The sequence below is a fragment of the Carettochelys insculpta genome, chromosome 1 (genome assembly GCF_033958435.1).
Source record: "Carettochelys insculpta isolate YL-2023 chromosome 1, ASM3395843v1, whole genome shotgun sequence".
Taxonomy (NCBI): Eukaryota; Metazoa; Chordata; order Testudines; family Carettochelyidae; genus Carettochelys; species Carettochelys insculpta.
This window is the reverse complement of record NC_134137.1, coordinates 239,943,903-239,967,726: the sequence shown is the minus strand read 5'-3', so window position 1 is coordinate 239,967,726 and position 23,824 is coordinate 239,943,903. Positions and strand designations below refer to the sequence as shown.

Below are 23,824 nucleotides of genomic sequence, written 5' to 3'. Positions count from 1 at the left end.
CCTCCAGGCACTTCAATAACGTCTCCAACAGCAATGTAGACATATCCTTAATTGTGATAGCATCTCACAAATGCCAGGAAGTGGGACCTGATGCATCTCTGTAGAAATTTTGTATGGTGACATGCAAAATTTTGAAAGATATAGCTATAGATTAAAACAAGTTTGATTTTTTTTCCTCATATTTTCAATATTTTGTCCTTTAATCATTAGTACTAGAGACATTGATGTGAAATACACCCAGATCTTAAATTGTTTAAAATATTTTAAATTATAATTATTTTTACTATTTAAGGTTTCTTTTTAGGAAGAAATAAATGTCTTTCAAAGATACAGGTATTTTCAGTTGGTTTATAGAGTATTGGAGCTTCTTACACATAACAAATATGGTAAAATATAATTGTATAAATATATGAAATACACACACACACACACACACACACATACATAAACAAAAAAAATCCATGTTAAAATAACATTATGAAGTTTGTAAAATCAAGCACTCAAAAGCAAGGATGCCTGGGGCAACCTGAATTCAGCCCTGCTGTGTATGTATTATGATGCATTCTTTAATTACATGGTTACATATTACTTCTTCCATAGGACCCTTCTGACTCCTCATATAACCTGTTTCTCTCCCTGACCATGGTTTCTACTCCTCTCCTTGCCCCTACCAATGTTCCCCAGTCCCAGATTCTTTTTCTCAGGTTTTTGTTCCAGTCTCTTTGACCGGCCAGTCTCCATTCTCCTCTGACAACCCATCTCTTATCAAATGTATCTTTCCTCCTCCTGTCATCTCATTTGTTCACAGTCCCAGTCTACTTGTCAGCTAGTTTCTATCTTTCCCAAGCTTCCAGTCCTAGTTTCCTTCCGTCATGACCACTTCCAGCTTCCACTCCAGGTCTCTTCCTATCGTGTTCCTTATCACTCCCCACCAGCTCCTCCACTCAGGTGTGACTGTACTCACTTCTCAATTTGAATCAACCAGCTTTTTCCTCCACTTTGTCGGGGGCCAGCTGGGGTGAGGGTGTCGTTTAAAGAACAGGAGAGAAACAGCTGCTGTGCTCTTGTTCAGGGGCCTGGGCCCGGGCCTGGTCTGGCAGGCTTTCAGGAGCAATTTTAGGGAAATTCCTGCTCAGCGTGTATCACGAGCATGCCAACATAGATAAAAATTTGAGAATTTAGTTGCTGAACTAAAGTTGTATCTATTGAGCATGTGCACAGTTATACAAAGGTTTATAACTTGGCCAAATTTGGACAGATTTTCACAGGGATGATGGAAGGCTCATCCCTGAAACAAAAGCCCACCCTCTGACAACTTTAAGTCGTTGATGCAAGGTATGGGGCTTCTAGAACTCTTTAAGGAATACATCACCAGATATATGCAAAACACATTTTCTCTAGCCTTATGCTTGCAGACGGATGAACCTGTTTGGCAGAAAACCAACAGGGAAAAGTTTGGCAAAGTTATAGAAGGAAGTTTCAGGCAACCTTAATCATGTAGTGCTAGAAGTCATGACTACAATACACAGAGATAGAGAAAGCCCTCCCAATGAATTAATCATTTAATATTTAAAGGAACAAATGTATTCCCACAAGTTATTTGCAATACCTCACTACTTCCAATGATGATAACTGATATGTGCAACTGTGAATAGCATATCCTGGAAGAAGACAATGTTGTCACAGATCCTACTTTTTAAATTGGTTCAGAATGAGCCCAGGATCAGAGCGTGACTAGCCACTTTATTGGAAGATGGGGCCAGCTACAATTAATTAGCATCTTCTCCACTTGAGGTGATGGAACTAAGATCACACATAATAGGCTCCCAGACCTTTATAAAAGGGCTGAGAGAGAACTCAGTGGTTAGAGCATTGGCCTTGTAAACGAGGGTTGCGAGTTCAGTCCCTGAGGGAGCCTTGAAAGGATCTGGGGTAGGTTAAATTTAAAAAAAAAAAACTGTCAGGGATGCGATTTGATCCTACTGTGAGTACAGGAGACTGGACTTGATTACCTCTTGAGGTCCTTTCCAGTTCTATGATATCTATCTAGATAGATATGATCTCCATGAATCTGAGACATGCAGGCACAAGCAGGGGTAGGGTCCCATTGAAAGCCTTGAACCAGGGGACATGGAAGGCTGGGTACTTCAAAGGAGCCAGCCTGGGGTCCCTGTCATATATATGAGAACCAGAAAAATTCTAAGTGATACCCCAGAAAGAGGATGAGAAACAGGCAATTATTTATGACACAAGGTTGGCCCCATCTCACTGGCCACCAGAGAAATAAATGGGGTCAAACTGATCTAGAGTCACCAATCCTGCAAGCACTTACTGGCATGAGAAGTGGGGCTGCTTGCTGGTTTAAAGCTAAAAATGGGCATGCTGGCAGGATGGGTGTGTGCACATCATGTGGGACTGTCTGCTGGGGAAAAAATATAACATTTTACCAGAGAGCACTCAGACTGGTTTGAGGTTTCCAAGGCTTTCTGAACTGGGGTGGCGGGAGTCTGGAAAAATGAGCTGAATCTGAATACACTCTAGGACATTGAGTCTATTCTCTGGCTAACCTCAGCCTTCTGGGTTGGGTTCGGAGCCCTTGCAGATGCAGGGGAAAAAAACCTAATACATAGCGTTTGGTCTTGATTTTGAGTGTGTGAACAGGAACAATTGATATTGTGTGAGCTGTGTCTTGGCTCAGTCAGAGCGAGAGTACTCCTACTCAAACACACAGCAATGAGGGACCCAGCAGTGATGCTGGAGTTGCTGGCTGCTGAAAAGAGAGCCTCTGGGAAATGACCCTCCACTCCACCCACGCAGAATAGGGGGAGAAGATGCTCTGCTGCTTTTTTGACTTCATAGCTTTCCATGTGATCCTAGTAGTTAATACAGGGCTTGCCCTGTGAAGAGTTTTTCTAGAATGTCTCTGTACTTCTTCGCCAGGTGTGTGTGGTCATGGTGGGGGAATTGTTTTCATATGGAAGGCAGGTAAGAAAAAATGATAGTGATTTCACTTGATTAAACAGCCAAGAGCCAAACCTGCCACCCTAATTCGAAGACTGTGGAAAAGGATTGGAATGCAGTGGAACTGGTACAGCCTTGCTTTAGGGGCAGGGGAAGGGGTACATATTTCTGTAGTCAGGCCATGCAAATTGTCTTTCTACCCCTACACAGCCTGGAGCACAGCTCCACAGCAGTCTACAGAGTGATGTCCCGCATAATAGGGATGGGTCAAGACAGGAGTAAGACCTCTGGATCCATAACAATGTAGATTCACTGACCAAGCTTCACCAATCAACCACAGGGAAGATGCAGTGGCCATAAAAAGCAACTGCAGCCAGTGTAATTAAGCTCTGTACAGGAAAATTAACTGATTGATATGGTTATTTTGATTACGAGGGCCTAGTGTCAAAGTTAGGCACTTTCAAGCTTTGTAACTCCAAATATGAAAGATAAACGTATATTTTAGGCTGCATTTATAAAGCATTGTGTTGGATGCCTATTTAGACAAAATTCCTAGTAGCCCCAAAGATTTAAGCCTACAAGTAACATTTTCAAAAGCACCTGTCATTTGAGTGTTTGAATCCCAATTTCAAAAATGACTAAGGCTATATCTATACTAGATATGCAAGTCTAGCTACACCAATTATATAGCTAAAACTGACATATCTGCACTCTGCTAACTTGTCTGTCTAAACAGGGGAAACTCAATGGGAGAGCTTCGCCCTTTGACCTCCCTTACTCCTAACGACTTGCTTCCAAACTTGACATGTGAAATCCAACTCTGTAAAATCAACCCTGAGTGGGTAGATCTTCCAAGGTAGTGTAGAGATAGCCTTAGGCACTTTAAGTCCAAAAAGGGATTTAGGCTCTTTGGAACTACAAACCAATGGGATGTAGGCTTCAAAATGCTTAAGTAACTTAGGTGCTTTTAAAAAGTGTATCCCAAATGACTTTTAATAGTAATGTCCCATGACTCCCCAGCTGTAATGTATAATCTCATTCTGGGAGCAAAAATGTCCACCAAGGAAATGTCCTATTCCAAGAACAACATTCCTCAAGGGACTAGTGTGCTCTTTGAAATGTTCAGGATTCTTAGCTGGACTCAGACCTTTTTCATTTTCAGACATGGAAAATTTTTATAACAAAAATTTGCCTTTTTAAAATTTTTCAAAGCATGTTAAATTATATAGATGCTTTAAATCCAAGATTTCCTTTCTAGAGTAAATACTCCCTAACTATAAAATTATTGCATAAACTTTAGCTGAATCATTTTATTTGTATCCAAAAGAAAAATCAATTACTCATTTAATTTTTATTTTAATAGTGTGATATTTCCTATTTCATGAATAAGTGAGCAGCAATACAAACCCATTAGTTTTGGCATTCAAAATGTCTCCCTACAGGATCCTTTAAGGGATTAAATTTAAAATTACTACTTGTACCATTAGTCACTTGGCACAGACAAGCCTACAGTTGTTTTAAGATTATCGCCCTTCAGAATGAGATAATGTTTGTTTAGCTATGTATAAATTTGTAACACCATAATAGCCCAGAAATTCACTCTATCTCCCGAGATAATGTGAGTTTGTAAAGCAGACTGGAATACCAATTTTTTACTTTTACTAAAACCCACAGGTCATATGTGTTTTAGTGGCTGCTTTGGCTTAAGTAAAACAGTGCAAATCTGCATCAAAGTCAGTGGGCCAATGAGGGCCTGATCTCATAAGTTGATGTGAATATGTGCAGCCCCAAGTCAGTACTTGGAGCTATTTCTTCCCTTCCACGGCCAGTAGAGAGTACGTCTACACTTACTGTGAGATCGATCCATTCAGGGTCAATCTCCCAGAGTTTGCATATCTGGTAAAGATGTGCAAAATTGATCCCTCTGGGGTCCACAGCCGACCCCCTGTACTCCTGCTGTCATGAGGAGTAATGGAGGTTGACTCCCATTGACTTCCCTCAGTGAGGACAGACCTTACAGTTGACTGTAGATATGTTGATGCTAACTGTGCAATTGGCATAGCTAGAATTCTGCATCTGCAGTCAACTATAAGGTCTAGTATAGCCCAAACCTCAGTGTACCTATAACTATTCTGGCTGAGCCAATAGCAGAGACCCAGCTTAAGATGCCAGGGGAGCTCTTTTGATAGCATAGCTTTATGACTTCCAGGAATTACATTAGCTAAACCAATAGAAATGGGCTTTGGTCAGCTTAGTTGCACTTAATTGGGTGGTAGTGATAAGGCTTGCCATTGTAGCTATGTTGGGTGGGGTCAGCTAATATTTTTTCCACACTCATTGCTGAGTTAGCTACCCCACTACACTTTAGAATGCAGAGCAGGCTGCAACCTATTGCATTTCTTTGTGATTTAATTTAATAGTGCTTCAGAACCTTTATTTACCACTGAGATTAGAGATTTGATTAGAGTACAGAGAAGCATTCAATCATTTATGGTATGTATAAACCAGCAGCCAAACAAACAATAGTAAATGCACATAATTTTCTTACAATATTTCATATTTACTAGACTGTGAAGATTTTAGTGGTAATCTCTCTACAGTTCTTGTATGTGCATAATGTAACAAACGGGTATATTTAAATATGTGAAGGTGCCACATTTCCCACAGTTTTCCAATGGCTATATATGGTTCTGGTAGTTCATAATCTGACTGCACAATGAAGAGCTATCTGCAAGGTTTTCAGAATAGGAAAAATCAAATGGATTTGTGTCTCTTGTACTGCTTTTAAGAATTATAAAAAGATATGAGAGCTATTTTAAAGATTTTTTTCTGCTTTTTTTAATCTTAGATCAGGTTTGGTCTTTGCTGTTTCTTGGTGGAGGACTAAGGATCTGGAATAAGTGTTTTCTTAGCCTTTAATTTGAGGGCCAGGAAGTCAAATCATTACCAAAGAGAGCTTTCCTCCTGTTTACCTAATGTTGGAGTGACGTAAAGATTAACAAAACCAAATGAAAGGGTTTATAAAAGTTGGACCAAAAGCTCCATCTAATTACTTAGGTTTAATTTCCCTAGTACTTGTTAGCTCATGAGTCTACTAGTTCTCTGGTCATCCACAAAGAATAAATAAATTAAAAAAAAAGTTTAAAACAAATAGGAAAAATACCATTTTCATGCCTCTTCATACACCAAAAAGTGAGAGAACAACACAGACTCAAATAGTTACTCCTTTATTGCTCATCTTTAATAGAAATATGCAGATAAGTCAAACTCTGTAGGAAATATATTGCATATGCAGGATCTGTCACTAACTTATCTGACTTATTTCTAATCCTGGTTAGTCCTGACAGATACAGTTAGAAAATCTTGGTTTCATCATGAGACAGTGATAGGTTTCCCTTACTTTCTAGGGTTTGATGAAATATTTAACTTGAGTTTTTCCTATAACTTTCTATATTTCAATGGGTTTTTCCCTCTGACTTCAGTGTGCTCTGGGTGAGGCCCAAGAGAATAAGAAGAGGTATTGACAATGTCAAAGACATGGCTGAACCCAGACCTGTGGTAAACTATCTAAAGGGTTATTAACTACAAAAGAGAAATAAGAGAGTTATTTAAAAGTTAAAAGGAGCAAAAGTAAACATACAAATGAGTTACAATGTAAATCCTAAGAGCGAGAGAATTATAGCGATCTGTGAATTCAGAATGTCTGTCAGAGTAGACCTAAGCGTAGCTCTTGGGCATCTGTGGCCCTATGAGAATTGAAACAGCAAAGAGATAGGGAAAAAAATCCGATCTTTGGCTTACGTCCTTCATTCTGTCTTCATGTCCACTGAAAGAGCTTCCTTGCATGTGACATTTCCAAGGTGCAGTAGGGTCAATCACTAATTCTTTGTATTAGTGTCCCTGCATGGCCCATCTGATAGTTCTTCTGGATGGTTGTGAAGTGTGTGTGGGAGAGAAAAACTATTCCCTTCTGCATTCACAGGGTTAGAGCAAAACATTTGCAAATTTACTAAGTGAAACTTTGCTATTTCCTTACAGCAAGGAGTATAGACACTATAAATAAGACTGATGCATGCAGCAATTCACAAACATTTTTTTTTTTCTCACAGGCATATGCATGGGCAGCTCAACTCGACATATTGTCACTTTTGATGGGCTGGATTTTAAAGTGACTGGCAATTGCTCCTATACCCTGTTTCAAGATAAAGAAAGTGATGTTGAAGTGATTCTCCACAATGGGGCATGCAGTTCAACACCAAAGCTAAACTGTATGAACTCCATAGAAGTGATGCACCGTGGCACATCCATACAACTCTCTAGTGATATGACAGTAAGCCCTGCCCAATGACACAGCTGTACATTTCTGGGGTTAAAAAAACCTAAAACAAACAAAAAAACCCCAAAACCCAATATTTTAGATTATGAGAACTTAGACGTGTTCTCCCTTTTCAGTATTTATATTGCAGTGTCATTTTTATATTTACAGTGTTTTATTTCTTATGTTGCTAAAATCTTTATCAGTTTTGATTCCGGAATAAAGTCTTTGCCCATATGATGTGACAAATTGGTCTTTTACTCCATCTCCTTTGCACTTCTCTCGCAATGCAGAGGATGGAGTCTGGGTTTCTGAAGGCAGGCAGGCATGTGTGGCCAGGGTGTGTTGCACTCTGCTTCTTTGCAGTCGGAGAATGGTCTCTTCTGGGTTATTGTCAACTGATGTACGTTAGAGCACCCCATGAGGGCTCTAACCTGTGTAAGGACTGCAGTCAGAGAGAAAATCTGAGAGCTATAACTGGCTTTCTGACCTCTCATGAAATAGCTGTATTAAGTAGATCTCAGCCCTAGCAGATAATCTGTCCCAGTGTGTCTAATTTTCACTTAATAGACAAATCAGTGTTAATTTGATAGTTATGGAAGTTGCTGTTCATATGTTTAATATAATTCTAGGCAACTCAGACATGCAAGGCAGAGCTAAATAAGTCTATTCACATGTTTGCCTAACAGCATAAAATATGAACTATGGAAAGGTTCATTGTTTGCTCCAAGTCAGATACAATTACATTTGTTACCTCATACCACAAATAAAACACTGTCTGCCATTTCACATATGTTTTGTAGTCCTATATTGTTACTGGGCTCTTTCATAGTTGCCTATAATTTCTTGATCATGACTGGGACTATTTTTGCTTCTGCTATACAAAACTTGTTCAGTAAACAGCGGAGGGCTATTCATTCCAAATTCAAGGCTATTTGGGTCTGTATGGTACTCAACATTGAGCAGCAGGCATTGAACACATTACATGTATAGACCGGTAGCCTGTAAATGCATATGTGAAGCCCCAAATGGGAGTGTTGACAATATACATTCACACACAAAAAAGGAGCATACCATCCATTTAATTCATTTCTACCCTAAGAGCAGAGACTTTATTTGTAGCTTGAGCTAGTCTTTATGTTGTTTTTGCTATTCTCTTGACTTTGATGTATTCAATTGGCTCTTCTGTCCTGTATGACGTTAAAATGTGTTTAAAGTCTAGAGATTCCTAATTTACTTTAGATGGTAGATAGAACTGATGGGGTCTTCTCACCCTCTTGAAATAGGTTGCTGTTAATGGAGAAATGACCATTGTTCCCTATAGTGATGATGACTTTGAAGTCACCATCTATGGAACAATAATGCATGAGATCCGGTTCTTGCATCTTGGGCATAACATCACATTCACGCCAAGAAATCACGAATTTACCTTTCAACTTAATCCAAGGATCTTTTCTTCAAAAACATATGGCCTTTGTGGTAAGTTTGAAAATTACCATGGTCAGCAGCCTGTCATAATTATTGAGGTTTCTTCTAAGTGTACGGAATTAAGTATGCGTGTCTCCCTTGCCCTACAAGCACTGCTGCGTGAGGTGATCCATGTGCCTGTAGAGAACCCCAGAAAAACCAGTGGGGATCTGTGCAGATATCAGTATAGACAGATATAGGCATGGATTCCATATGTATGCCCAGTCCAACAAGCTATTCAACCTAGATCTCTCTGACCTGGGTCAACTGGACAAGCTCAAGCTGCGGGACTATAAAGAGCAGTGTGATCATTCCCAATCTGGCTGGAACTCTGGCTTTGGCATGCACTTCCCTCACTGGATTTCATAGCTTGGCTCCGGCCTGAACAGGGTTACCATAGTTGAACTTTCAAAAAAAGAGGACACCTCTGTCCCTCTCAAGGGTATCCTCTTTTTTGAAAGTTCAGATACGGTAAACCTAAGCCTGAACCCAAACATCTGGTCTGTGTCTACACTTGCATCCTTCTTTTGAAAGAGGGATGCAAATGAGGGAAATCAAAAATGCAAATGAGCCACTGATTTACGTATCTCCTGCTTCATTTGCATAAGCTCTTTTCAGAAGAGATTCTTAAAGAAAGAAAGCAGCATAGATGGGGCTTTTTCAAAAATAAACCCCATCTTTGAAAGAACCCTTCTTCCTATTTTGTTTCGGGAAGAAGAGTTCTTTCAAAGGGGATTATTTTCGAAAGAGCCCTGTCTACATCACTTTCTTTCTTTTGAACGAATCGCTTCTGAAAAGTGATTATGCAAATGAAGTATGAGAGATATGTAAATCCGTGGCTCATTTGCATTTTTGATTTCCCTCATTTGCATTCCTCTTTCAAAAGAAGGATGCAAGTGTAGACACAGCCCCGGACTGCTCTTTTTAACCCTGATCTTGAGACACCCAAGTCACTTGACCCAAGCTCTGAGACTCACTGCCCTGGGTTTTCTGCTATGTAAACATGACATGTGTATAGCATGTAGCGTTCCCTGTAAGTTAAGCTCTTAGGCAGTTGCCCAGGAGAGATTCAGGTGCCACCCAGCTGATTAGCAGAGTGCCCACAGCTGGCAGCACATGTTTCTGTTGGTGGTGCACATCCACAAATGCTTTGGTTCATGTAACAAAACTTATTCCACCCATGAATGGAAAAAAAAATAGAGGGAGCACATAGAAATCTTGGTGGAATAGCTTGCAGGGTTGGACTGCTATTTCTACATCTAAAAAGAAAAAAAACAGTTCTAGATGGGGCTTAAATGCCTTGTATCTGGGTAGTTTATGATGATGGTGGGTTTGCTTCTTTGCTCCCATTACAAATACTTGTACTGTATGTTTCTGGAAAATTTTCTTTGGGCTTGAAACTTTCCACGCTTGATCTCAGCCTAGGGGTAAAATTCATTGTGAAGTTTAAAGAAAATCCTGCCATCTCTTTTTTGAGTTTTGGAAGACTGAAAAGAATCCTCCTTTTCCAGGGTTTTAAGTTTTTTGTTTTTTTTTCCTCTCACCAATAAATAAGAACATTCTGGAAAAGAGCCATCTAACTTGGTAAATAAATGGTTCTGAGCTAAAGGGCAGGACTTTTGTTCAGTTTGTGGAGGGAACATTCCATTTGGAAGTAATATATAATTGGAGCATCATCTGTGGCCTCAAAAATTAACTGTGACATTCTTAAAAAATTAAAAAATCCTAAAAATGTGCATGAAAATAAAGAAATGTAAATGGAAAAGCATGAACTTAAACACAGGTAAGTATAAACGGTTCTCTGGGATGCAGCAAAGGTTAATATATGTCATTAATCAAGTTTAGGAATTTTATCTTCATTATCTGTGTTTGCAAAGAACTTGCCAAATTTGAACTAAAATACATGTAATAAATCATAAAAATAACACTATGTAATAACAACACAGTGAAGTTCTTTTTAGGATGGGTTTGAAGGAACAAGCAAATGCATTGTTGGGAGCAATAACATCAGCTTCTGCTTGAGCAGGTGAAATACTTAATGGAATTGTAGCTTCTAACCAATGTCCCCTCTAATTTTTTTTCATCTATGTGTGGAATACATTTTTCTATGTGCATTGAGGCAAATGTGCACCACCAGTAGAAACAAAAACCTAGCTGTGGGCTCTGCTAATCAGCTGAGCAGTATTTGAATGTCTCCCAAGTGGCTGCCCAAGTGCACAGCTCACAGGAAACGCTGCTTCTAACCCACACAGTAAATGAGTTAATAATTTGCATCAGTACAAACACAGGCTCTGGTAGCCTCTGAATATTATCACTGATGCTGGGCAGCTTGGCACCTGATTTTTGGCTTTGTCCCAGTTGCATCTTTTCTGACAGTTCTCTGGTACAGACCAGTTCTTTTCCCAGCACAGTACCTTTAAATGCTACCTGCAAAGGGGCATCTTGTCTCCCATATTTTATGATGTATAAAGGAAACCTGAACAGCGTAGGATGAGAGTGTATATGTATGTGTCTTGTTTTTTTCCTAGATGCTTTTTACAGTGGTGACCAGTGATGTGGCTTTTAGAGGCAGCATCAGCCATATGCCCCTGCTCTGCCCATGTCTGCCTCACCCCTTCTTTGCTCATGCTCCACCCCTCCTCCTTCCATGCTCCCCCACTCCACCCCTGTCCACCACTTGTAGTGAGGGTGGTGGCAGTTCCATCCGTCCCCAGGAGCAGCGCAGCCTCAAAGCAGTGCAAGCTGGGAAGCTCATGCTGCTCTGCTCTGCTCACTGCTTCGTGGCATGGGGTGGGGCAGAACAGCGCCTTCACTTACTGGAAGTGCTGTGCTGCTGATGGTGAGTGTGGAGGAGGACGATAGGGAAAGCCTGCCATGCATTTCCCTGGGTTTTTTAGTGATGTCAAGTCTGGTCTCCCTTGTTTTCAGTGGAGGGCCTATGAGACATCTCAGCTATATTTAATAAACTATAATATTTTCCCCGTAGCTGAAAAAGTTAGGGGTGTCTGGACTCTTTATGCCAGAACTCTTTTTCACTAGTGCTTTTCCTCTGTGTGCATTAATTAAGCACTAATAAAAATCAGCAAAACACATAGGCTGTGACCACACTAGCCTCTCCCTTCGGAGGGGCTATGGTAATGTGGCACTTCGGAACATGCTACTGAAGCACTCCCAGGAATATGCAGCACCTCCTTAGCATAATGATGGCTGTGTGCACTTTAAAACTGCTGGTTTTGAGACACAGCCACCTGTGTAGCTGGGAGGCCTTTTGAAACGACCCCATGATTTTGAATGTCCCTTATTCCCATCTGGTTTGGGGAATGGTAATCAGCCTGATCGGGGAAAAGCCATGAGGTGCTTCAATGCATATGCAGCACCGCATTAGGCTAATTCTCGCCAGGGGAACTTAAAGATGGCAACTTGGAAGCACCGGCATGCCATGTGGCTCCAGGCACTTTGAAGTACCTCCACAGGTTTGAAGTGCCCTTACTCTCAAAACTTTCTCTGTTAACTTTGAAGTTCCCACAGCAAGAATTAGCTATTCCCCGCTCGGACTGATTACCATGCCCCCTTCGAAGAAGGGGGCTAGTGTAGACAAGCCCATAGAGTTTTAAACAGTCAAACTAAAAATACTGTGTTTTCGCAGAGTATGTCTACACTGCATAGTAAGTCTGCGGTCTGACTCAGGTTTGTGATCCAGCTACAGCCACATGCAAGTCAACGAGATTTGGGTCACCAAGCCCCAGATCCTAGGTCTCCACTGGGATAGTGGTGGTGTGAACCTGAATTCTGTTGTTATGTTGGTCCAAGCCCTTTCCACTCTGTAGTGTGGTCACAGGTCGAGCCACCTCCCCAAGTCCAAAGATCCATGTAATGCAGTCTAGATACATTAGCCTGGCTGTTGTAAATCCAGGTTTAAAATGCAGTGTGAATACTCAGGTGTGAGCTTGGAAACACGGAGTCCACAAGCCAGAGTCCCACAGACCTTCTGTGCAGCGTAGACATATCTTAAAAACTTTCACTCTCTTGTGATGCCATAATCTCACTGGTTCTCCAGGCAGCCATACAATAGCAAGTAACAAGACCAGGATTTCTAAGCTAATAAGTGAAAAGGCATTCTAAGATTTTAGGCTTATGTAGAGAATACAGACGCAATAAAAACTACAAGCCATTCCTCCTCCACTTGCAGCTCAACTTTTGAGCCCCAAGAAGCTCTGTTTGCTTTGTTTCTGTATGCTCGAAATTTTTTGGCTGCGGATGGTTTTTCAACTTTTATTTCCTCACTCACCTAGGAGTTTGTGACCAAAACCATGCCAATGACTTCATATTAAGGGATGGCTCTGTCACGTCTGACAGCAGCACATTTATTCAAGAATGGACACTGAAAGAACCAGGCAAGATCTGTGAAATCCAGAGAGATGGTAGATGCACCGAACATGCTGCTACTGAGTGCAACGTTCTGCTCTCACCACAGTTTGCACAGTGCCACAGAGAAATCTCTCCAAACATATTCTATTCTGCATGTGAAGAAAACAGCTGCTCTGAGGATGAAATCTGTGAGGTTGTTGCTTCCTATGCTCATGTTTGCAGAACAAATGGGGTCTGCGTCATGTGGAGATCACCGGAGTTTTGTGGTAATTGTTTCACTATACACTAGAATTGATGCAGAAACTAATGCTTTGAATCAGTCAGAATGGATACTCCCATTGTCTTCAATTTATCTGCATGGTGGGAATGTTCTAATCCTATGTCATAGGACAGAAGTTCTGGCTGGAATTTCCAGTGTAAGTAATGTTACATGTTAGATCGTTACTTTAACGTACATCCTATTTTAAATGTATTCCTTGATATCCATTGACCTGCTATTTATGGAAAGAGGTGCATCAGTAAAATACATGATCCTGTCGATTGCGTTGAACAGAAGATAGTAGGATGAGATAGCTGAAGATATGTAGGGTCTGGGAAGACCATGGAGAAGGAGAATATTGCTATATGATAGCGTACAAGGGTGCAGACCCTACCAGGCCTTTCCTACCAAATATGACTCTGACAGCTTGCCTATATTAGGAATCTGCCCTGATTTTTGTCAGTGATGGCAGCTGCAAATGTAGCTGCATCAGTACAGATCCTAAGTGAAGATAAGGAAGGTTACAATATGTACCAGTGGTATTTACCCCTGCCTCTCATTAGGATATGCTCTGTCAGTGCAAATCATGGCTTTTCGAGACTACCTTTGGATTCTGCACCAGTGCAGCTATATTGGTGGCTGACCATCAGTTGCTAGTATTGGGGCAAATTCCCTGTATAGACCAAAGATATGACTCAGTGTGTGAGGGAGCATCTAACTGTAGCCTAAGAAAGAGAAGTTGAGAAACAGCCCTATGCGTGGCTGCTTCTACACATGCCACCTCCTGTTGGAGGTGGCATGGTAATGAGGCAATTCAAAACAGGCTAATGAGGTGCTAATGTGCATATTCAGCACCTAATTAGCATGATGGCAGCCACACATATTTTAAAGTGCAGAGTTCGAATTGCACATTGACAGTGTAGATGGGGGAAAGCTTTGAAATAAGCACCCCACTTCAATACTCCCACAGAACTAGATCGGGAGGTGGAATGCATAGAAGCAGCCTGAGTCACATTTCCCTCCCAGAGCAGTGCCAGTTACACTATGAGTTAGTGATCAAGTTGGTAGTAAATTGCTCTGTGAATGCCATTGTGCATGTGCTAAAGGGGAAGAGGTCAAGTACAGCCATTAATTGGGCAGCAGTGGGGAGTAAACAGCACAAGGCTGTTAGCAGTGCAGATGGCTACCGATACGGAGAGAGATGAAAGATGGTGCGTCTGGTGTTGGATCAGTAGGTTTCTTCTGTCTTTGGTAGGGCTGTTGATGACTCACAGTTAACTCATGCAGATAACTAAAAATTAGTCATGATTAAAAATTAGTATCAATCACAGTTTTAAGCCCATTGTTTGACAATAAAACACCAATATAAAGTTATAAAATATTTTTGATCTTTTCCCATATTTTCCCATATTGATTTCAGTTACACTTGTAGTCTAAAGTTTTACATTGTTTTATTTTTGAAGGCGGTTACTTTTTGGGTATAATTCTAAGTTCACAAATATTTGCACTGTACAAAATGAAAGAAATAGTACTTTTTAATTCACTTAATACAAGGATTATAGTACAATCTCTTTATCATGAAAGTTGGGAGGGAGGGGAGGTGGCACGTACAGGGAGTGCTCCCTGGCAGCGCACAAAGATGTGCGAATATACCTCTGCCTCACCACCCGGTGCCTGACCTGCATGTGGGCCACAATAAACAAAATGTCTTGCAGGCCATACACAGAACCCCAATGGGCCATGTGCAGCCTGCGTGCAGCAGGTTGCCCGCTATCAGCCTAAGAACATAATGTAATGAAAAATGCAGTCCATTCAGTATCCACCATGCATGGAATTACAAGAGACGTGGCAGAGTTTTTTTTTAAATGTTTCATGCCCAAATTGAGTGGAATGGTTTTGTTTTTTGTTTTCTTTTTCTTAAAAGAAAGGAAAAAGGGTGAATTTGATCTGATCCTTGAGTTGATGTCTTACATCTCTTTCAAAAGTTTTGGAGAACGTTATTGTTGCAGACAAACCTTTTAAGAAACAACACACTCTGAACATTCTATGTGGCATATAAGCGTAGCAAATGGAGAGAGAACGTTGCCTGCCATTGCTTAGATTTAGGACTTCAACCAGATTTTCCAAATCGCAGCGTCCTACACAGAATGTCAAAGATGCGTCTTAATCATCCCTCTGCATTCCTCAAATTCCCGGTTTATGATGCACTGCACCAAAGTCCGAAAGAACTCCCCAGTTTAACTACTAGTTACATAAAATGGTCATTGGTGTCTTAACAATGGCATCTTCTTTTTTCTTTTCTTTTTTTTTTTCCTTTGTCTTTTTGGAAGCAGGTGCATGTTGGTAGCTGCCAAAAATAAAACTGTTGTTAACTGCGGCATTGTGCAGAATACATGAATGACTTGATAGACAGCATAGCTTAATCATTATAACATTACAAACCTATAAACAATGGCATTGTGCTAGATAGGATTTTTTTAAGTCAGTCCAGGCTATTTATACAGGGCTAAATTAGACACCGACCCATATTAGGGTAGTGCAGAATGGCAACACTTCAGAACATTTCTTCCCTGAGCTGCCAGCTGGGCAGGGGTGAATATGCCTGCTGCAGCAACTCTTTAAAGGGTGTAGCATGCTCTCCATTCCATGCCAACCTAGCACCAGTGGTCAGTTCAGTAGGGACAGAGTCCTGCTCCAACTTCCTTCTCCATGCCTTCTTCAGGGTAGCTAGTGAGGGCAAGGGTGGGCAGCTGGTAGGAAATGGTTCATGTGTTCATGAGAATGCCTGGACTAGAAATGCAGCTGACTCTGGTGTGGGAATGCAGAGAGTCCTTGTACATTTCCCACACTTAGCACACCTGCTCTTCAGCAGTCCACCATCTAGCCCTCAGTAAGCTGTGCTTGTTGTATCGCTTCAGGGCACAGACCACGTGTTTGTTTGTTTTGTTAGGTATTTGCTGAAGAGGGCTGTAGTATTAGTAAAAAGTTTAATTCAAAGATCATGGAGACTCTTATCTTTGGATGGAAAGGAAGCTTACTCATCCGAAAATCTGATTTGTTTATACAGCTGTTGATCTAGCCTATGAGCATTCATGTCGTGATTGAGCAGTGGTATAAGTATGTTTTACCCTGTAGCAGCCATTTTACTTAGGAAAGGTTAATCATCTCTGAACAGAATCTCTCTGTAAGCAGAGTTGTCTTTTCGAAAGCAATAAAAACCATAGGCTGACAAGTTATTTCCAGAGATGGGCTTGAACCAGTACTGCAGGTCTGAATGTCTGTGAGATCTGTAAATGTTTCACTCCAGATTGCATAATCTGGATCCTTCTTTCATTGGATATGGACCTGGAAAAGGACTGTGACACTGTGGGCTTCGGAAGTGTGTACTGGTCCCCTTCCCCAGCTTCACCTTCTAGTTGTGTCCACCTCCTCTTGGACTAAAGGCACCATTAATGCCTTTTGGAAGGGAGCCCCAGTCTTTCATTTCCCCCTTACTGGTACTCTTCTGGAATATAAGATGGTTCCCTCTGGGTACTACCAGATCTGTCCCACCCCAGATTCCCATAGTGGTCTTCTAATGTGAAAGTTGTTCTCATGATTCTTTCACTGTTTTGGTTGCAATCCAGATCTCTATTGTATTTGCGCAAAAAAATCAAAACTCCTTGTTGTGTATCTGTTTGCCTTCTGGTCTGGACTGCTCTCTGTCCCTTCGTGTCTTGTTGTACATCTAGCTATGTAAATGTTAATGATATCTGAAGGAAACTGCCATGGTGGGTATTAAATAATTGTTTCTAAGTGCAAGTGCTACTCTTTTCCAGTTCTCAGAGATGGAGTGTAATCTGCAATACACCCATGGAGAAATAAACAAACACGACACATTAAAATAATGGGAAGGGGTCTGGTGGAAGGGGTGGAATGGGTGCAGAGAGGGGGCAGGTCGGGTATGGAGAGAAACTTGGGGGAAAGGGGTGGAGTGGGACTTTGGGGGAATGGGTGAGGCAGGCAGAGGGATGGGCAGAAAGAGGTGGTGAAGAGCCTGGGGCAGATTTGGAGTGTGTTTGGGGTTTGGCCTAGGCCTTGCAGCCCCCTAGGGATGGCCCTGACTGGAGATGAGTGAAGCTAGAGAAACTGCAAGCAGGGTGGGACCATGGACACTCAGTGGAGCGATAAGATGGTGGATTACTCTCAGGTTGAGTCTACACTATGAGATAAAATCAGATTTAAAGGAGTTACTGTGATATTAAACCATCACTATCTTCACTGTAAATACCATTACCTTGCTTTGTTGAGCCCTAATTCCAATAACAAAATGTTAATATTACGGGATGGATATAGCATGAATTTTGAACTTAAAAAATATCAAATAAAGGCTAGTGTGGAAGCACCATATCTTTAATTCAAATTTATTAGCCTCCAGAAGTGTCCCATATGTAAGAGTTAGAGCACAGGTAAATGGGCCAGATCTAGCTTGTGCCATACCTGTGGCTACACCTTTTCACGTCATTAATCATGTGGTAGAAGTTTAAAATGTCCTTGTGATCTGCTCTGCAGCTCAGAGTGTGATGGCTTCCTCTGTGTAGCACTGATGGAGATGTCTGTGAAGATGTACTGGGTTGGAGGGAAAACTCAAGAATGAACATGAGGTTTGCAGCTGAAATGAAGACAAGGCTTATTATTCAAGAGACCAGATTTCAGTTCCTGTCTCAGTGGTCTCCTGTGTAATCTTGGGAAGTCCAGTTAATCCTTCCTGGACCTCATTTCCCTGTCTCTAAAATGAGGATAATATCCCTTTACCTCCCAGTGGTGGTGTGTGGACAGACTCCATTTCTGATTGTGAAGCACTCAGATTCTGTAGAGACCAGGACCCTATAAATACACACAGAGAGGGAATGAAGATAGGCCCATTCCTCTTTTCCCATGGCCACACTCACTGAAAAGGTCTGTGGAGTAGGGGCAGGAGTTCCCAGTCCCCCTGAATCTGGCTGTAGTCCACAGGTTTCCATATGGATCGGGAAGTGTATCCAAATCTAGATGTATGGGATTATTTTACTACAGAAATCATCTGAGATCCTTGTCTCGCTATTTGGTCTGCCAGGGCAGATGTTTTCCCTTAGATCCCTCTGTCATTTCAGCCCTGTCCACAGAGTTTCATTCAAAGGGGAAAGTCTTGTTTCCTTTCCAAATTCCTGGGTGATTTTTAAGAACTCAAACTTGCTCAAGGTAATATTTTGACGTGACTAGTGATAAAACCCTTTCTTGACTGCTTTGTTACACTTTCCAGGTTTACAGCAAGCCAAGAACAGTTTGAGGAAGGAATTAAAGCTAGAGGAAGTTTAATATGACACCTGTTTTTATTCTTGTTTGCCAGATACATCTGCCCTAGCCAGCATAAGCTTTGTTTCTAGTTTGTTGTCCAGGGTTAGTCTGCAGCTTAGTCAGTTTGAGTAGGAGATGGAGCTGCTGGAGAAATGGTGCTTGAGTCATGCATAAAAGCTGGGAGAGCGCTGTCATGGCAGATTTTTAGGAGCAGGTTTGACAGCCACCTGTCTGGGATGGTCGAGATAATGCTTAGTTCTATTTTGAGTGCATTGACTGGACAAGATGACCTTCTGAGGTCCCTTCCAGTCCTACTATTCTAAGATTTTATCTCTGTTCCAGAGGATCTTTGTTGGGGGGGAGGGGAGCAGAACCTGATATAGTGGGGAAGTGGGGGAGACCTATGATCTGCCCCGTAGTTTGCCTCAATCCAGTCCTCAAGGCTCGGGGCTCACCCACCCCCTGCAGTGGTACAAGCCCATTCCTTGCACTACAGCCATGTGTGGGGGATGCCGTGGCTGGAGCTCCAGCACCCGAGCCCTGAGCCTCGTGGGCAAGGCAAGCCATGGGCTTCATTCAGCCCTCAGGCTCTGCCTGGCAGGGACTAGGAAGCAGATATTCATGGTGCAGGGAAGTGCTCCTTGCCAGCACTGCCCCCCACTGCTTCCATTGGCTGCGTATTGTGGCCAGTGGGAGTGGAGTGGGTGGCACCTGGAGGAAGTGCTTCCTTGAAGTACATAGAGATGTGCAAAGATACCTTTGCCCCCTTCACCTGCCCCCTTAGACCTGCACCAGGTATGCACCCCCATCCCCTGCCCTCCAGCCTTCTCCTGGGCAGACCCACACTGCCACCCTGCTCCTGCACCCCCTTCTCCTGCCGACACCCCACATCTTCACCCTCAGTCTGCTCCTTCTCCCTTCTCCCTTTCAGACTCTGCATCCCCTCAGCCCACTCCTGTGCCCTTCCTCCCACCGATACCCCACACCCCCACTTCCAGCCCACTCCTGCACCCTTCCTCCCACCCAGAACATGCACTCATAGCTGCAGCCCCCTCTCACACACTGGACAAGATGTTCAGTTTTGTTCCTACCCCAAAGCTTAGGGGGACCTCACAAAATCTTCTAGCCCTGGGCCCCCAGAAGAGTTAGTCCAACACTGGTAAGCCCTGAGCCTTGCCACCCTGCTATGGGGCTGGAGTTACAGAGAGTGAGTGGAGGGTCTTCTCCTGCTTCTCAGTTGGGGACCACACCTATGAGTATTTTTTCTCCTTCTCGCCTGGGGACAGATCAGTAAGAGTTGGGATTTCTTTTTCTCTTCACTTGTGTGTAGCCCACAACTGATTTTTCTGTGGATCGGTGGCTCCCAACGTAAAAGAGGTTCCCCACTCCTGCAATATAGAATATCAACTTTAACTATTCCTGGGGACTTTAAAATGTCTAATTTTGCTGGGATCTGGAACATAGTCCCAGAGGCTCATCTCTCCTTCATACATACATTATTCCCCAGTAACAACAGCTAGGCTGATTCAAAGCAAAACTGACCAGCTGCAATATTTGTCACCGCTTAAATCTGCCGGTAAGAGCCTTCAAAATTTGTTACATATTGTGTAGTCTTACTGGAAATGATACCGACTGCTCTTTTCCCTCCTTGGATGAGGGGAAGCTGCCTGTTTAACACAGCATGTGCAAACTGGGTTTACAATATCAATGGATATATTGCAAGAAATAATTACGACTGCATGAGAAAAGCTGGAACTCAAATTAATTTTCACGAGAAATAGTCAAGCTAACCTAGCAGAAGAACTGGTCTTCTATTTGGTTTTGACCCATTATTAGTTTTATTTAGAGTGTGTAAAATGGTTATTTCTCTCTTTCAGACTACAATTATTCAACATTAGAGGTTTGTAGACACTGAAATACCCAGTTGTTGAGGAAGCCTTTTCAAATAGTGGATTGTGAGATATGTGTGTGAGTAGTAGTTAGTGCAACACTCATAGGTGTGATATCATCAGCAAAAGTTTTCATAGCAGAGCTTGCATTATCTGAAAGTCTTGGGAGAAGTAGACGAAGCTAAGGCTGTAATGGGTTATAGGTGATTGTCATGGTCTCCTGGAATCTCTTGGTTATAATTCTGCTGCTGAGGTAAAGGAGTTTGAGAAAGACTTTCCTGCTTTTGATGGAGTAAGTCCCCTTCCCTTCATGCTGCCAACTCAAAAATATAATATTGAACTGTTCAGTCTAGCAGACAAAGGTATAACAATCTCCAAGGGCTGGAAGATGAAGCTAGACAGATTCAGGCATGAAATAAGTGTAAATGTTTAATAGTCAGAGTAATTAACCACTGGAACAACTCACCACAGGTTGTAGCGGATTCTCCATCTCTGACAACTTTTAAATCAAGATTGGACATTTTTTAAAGAGATGCTGTGGTTCAAGAGCAATTTCCTTGAGGAAGTTCTATGGCCTCTGTTACACAGGTCATACTGGATGAATTACTGTAATTCCTTCTGGCCTCAGAATCTATTAATCTATCTTCCCTGTCACCTTGACCCCGTAGGCACTTCCACCAAATAGATTTCATATAAGCTAGTTCATTTCTTTTGCTGAGTGTTGCCATCTCCTTCCTTGATTATGGGGAAAAAAATTGTTTTCAATGGGGAGAGGGGAAGACATAGTTTTATTAAACTCTTCCCCGTCCAGCCTTCATCACACGTACTGAATGCTGAATTCATAATATGCTAAGAAGGCAATTGCTTTGTGGGAGCTTCTTGGATGCACACCAGTGAGTCAAGGATTTGGTATACCGAATGAATGGAGAGCTGCCTGAACCCAGCTAATTTTCAAATTCCAGACAAAAGGTAAAATGGAGAAAAGGGAGGTGCTGTGTTTTATGAAGTCTGCAAGAGATGTCACTATTACTATTGAATGTTCGTGGCAGGTACTCAGATGCAATGGGCAGCAGCCTAAAACTTTGAGGTAGATGCATATAGATTTGTATGTAGAGGTCTTTGTAGATATGATCCAGAGCCCTCTGAAGTGAATTAAAAAGCATGTGTTGACATCAACACAACCCCACTCTCTCATGAAAAGTGCCATAGGATCTTTGTTTGAAAAAGGGCCAGAGTCTTCCTTTTATGTGCCTCATTTGAAAGTTTGCACCCTCAATGGCACAAACCCTTCAATACAAGTTTTGTTCATTGTTTCAGAGGATGGGAAGTAGTTCTGAAACTTTTCCCTGAATAGAACTGGAATCCAGATGATGCCAGTTTGGGGTTGAGTTTTAGAATGCCGAAAGATTCTGTCTTTGGCCTTTTTTTTTTTTTTTTTAAGTTCCTAGAGAATATCACCTCATACCAAATCACCAAAAACACTTCCTGCAATGCCCATCTCTTTCTTGGAGCTCTTCCGATTGCACGGTGTAAACAAGCTACTTTAATAAATGTAATTGTGGTCCCCCATTCTGCCTTTTTTACATCCCTGGAAACGAACAGGTCAGATGCTCAGGTGGTTAAGTGAAGTTAAGTTAAGTGAGTTTGTCTGTTTTGTACCAGCTGAGATTTTGGCCCAGTGATTCTGCATAGCGTATGGGTCAGGACAGAAGCCAGGCCAACAATTTATTTGGCATAGATTGTAAGGCCAGATAGAAACTTTGTAAAGATAGAATTGTAGGGCTGGAAGGAACCTCAGGAGGTCATCCTCTTGTGCCTAGGACCAAGTAAACCCAGCCCAGCGACCTCCAGTCTTTTAATGCCCAATATCACTTTTTCAATTTAATAGCAACTCAAGGTATATCCTGCCCCGTCTCTGAAGCTCTACCCTGCTCAATCCAACCCCACTTCTCTCTCTTGCTCCCTCTCCCCTACCTTCACTCACTTTCATGGGACTGGATCTGGAGGTTGGGATTCAGGAAGTGTGTGGATTGTGAGCTGGGGCCAAGAGGTTCATGGTGCAGGAGGGGCTGTGGGTTGAGCCAGAGAAAGGGGTTAAGGTAAGGAATGTGGCTCAACATGCAGCTCTTCTGCTGGCACTGCCACCTCAGCTTCCATTGGCTAGAGGTCTCCTTTTCTAGCCAATGGAAGCCACAGAGGCAGTGCTTTGCAGGTAGAACAGAGTGCCAAGGCTCTTGCTGCTCTCACGCATGGGGCCATGCTGGCTGCTTTCAGGAGTAGCATGGGGCTAGGACAGGCTGCTGCACTGCTGGAGATCTTGATCAGCTGGGAGAGTCCTCAAGATTGACCAGTCAATCACAATTGGCGGGTTGTTGATTAGTGAGCCATACCATCCATGAAAAGTGTTTGTCCAACATTTTCTTGGAAACTTTCAATGATTCCATGCCCTCCCCTGGTAGCCTGGTCCAATGTTTAACTCTCCTTGTAGGTGGAACATTTTTCACACTATCTAAATTACATCTCCTTTGATGTAGACTGAGTCAGTAACTTCTTGGCCTACCCTTGATAAAGGTGGAGAATAGCGGATCCCATCTTCTTTATAACAGCCCTTAACATATCAGAAGACTACTATGCTATTGCCTCAGACTTTGGTTCTTGAGACTAAACACAACCAACTTTTAAAACCTTTTCTAAACCCTTATTTTTTGTTGCTTTCCTCTGGACTGTCTCCCATGATTATGTAGTCTGACCTGAGCAAAAATAGCAACTCTGTATAACCCATACCAGAGAGATCAGCGTTTTCTGTTTGCTTTACAAATTTATTTTGAAAAGTGTTGACTCCAATGGAGGCTATAATTGCTACATCCTGAAAGGCATTAGGTTGAAAAAGTGTTAGGGAAATTATATGCAAAACCATGGCTTTGAGTTTCATGTCTTCTGAAGTGGTCTCGTCTCTCTTCTTACAGCTATGAAATGCCCTGGCTCTTTGACATACGATCACTGTCGAAAAAGCTGCACAAAGCACTGTGAGAATGGCACCAGCACCAGTGTCTGCAAGGATTATCCCACAGAAGGCTGCTTCTGTCCCCCGGGACAGGTGACTGTAAATAGCGATTGTGTTGACGAGGAAGTCTGCACAGAGTGCATTGCTGGAGATGGAACACGCCATCAGGTAGCTGTCCAGTTATTGCTTATCCACAAGAGTTGTCAGAGTGTGAGATTTGGCAAATGAATGTATATCTGATGAGT

At 42.1% G+C, this 23,824-nt stretch overlaps 1 protein-coding gene across 2 annotated transcripts in view; it reads left to right on the top strand.

Moving 5' to 3' along the window:
• Positions 1-23,824, top strand: part of VWF (von Willebrand factor) — a 233,766-nt gene that overhangs the window by 158,145 nt on the left and 51,797 nt on the right. For both annotated transcript variants that reach the window (XM_075003060.1, XM_075003070.1), the window contains 4 exons: positions 7,071-7,291; positions 8,563-8,755; positions 13,036-13,377; positions 23,542-23,747. In XM_075003060.1, coding sequence (XP_074859161.1) covers positions 7,071-7,291; positions 8,563-8,755; positions 13,036-13,377; positions 23,542-23,747 — 962 coding nt within the window. The remainder of the gene's footprint in view (positions 1-7,070; positions 7,292-8,562; positions 8,756-13,035; positions 13,378-23,541; positions 23,748-23,824) is intronic.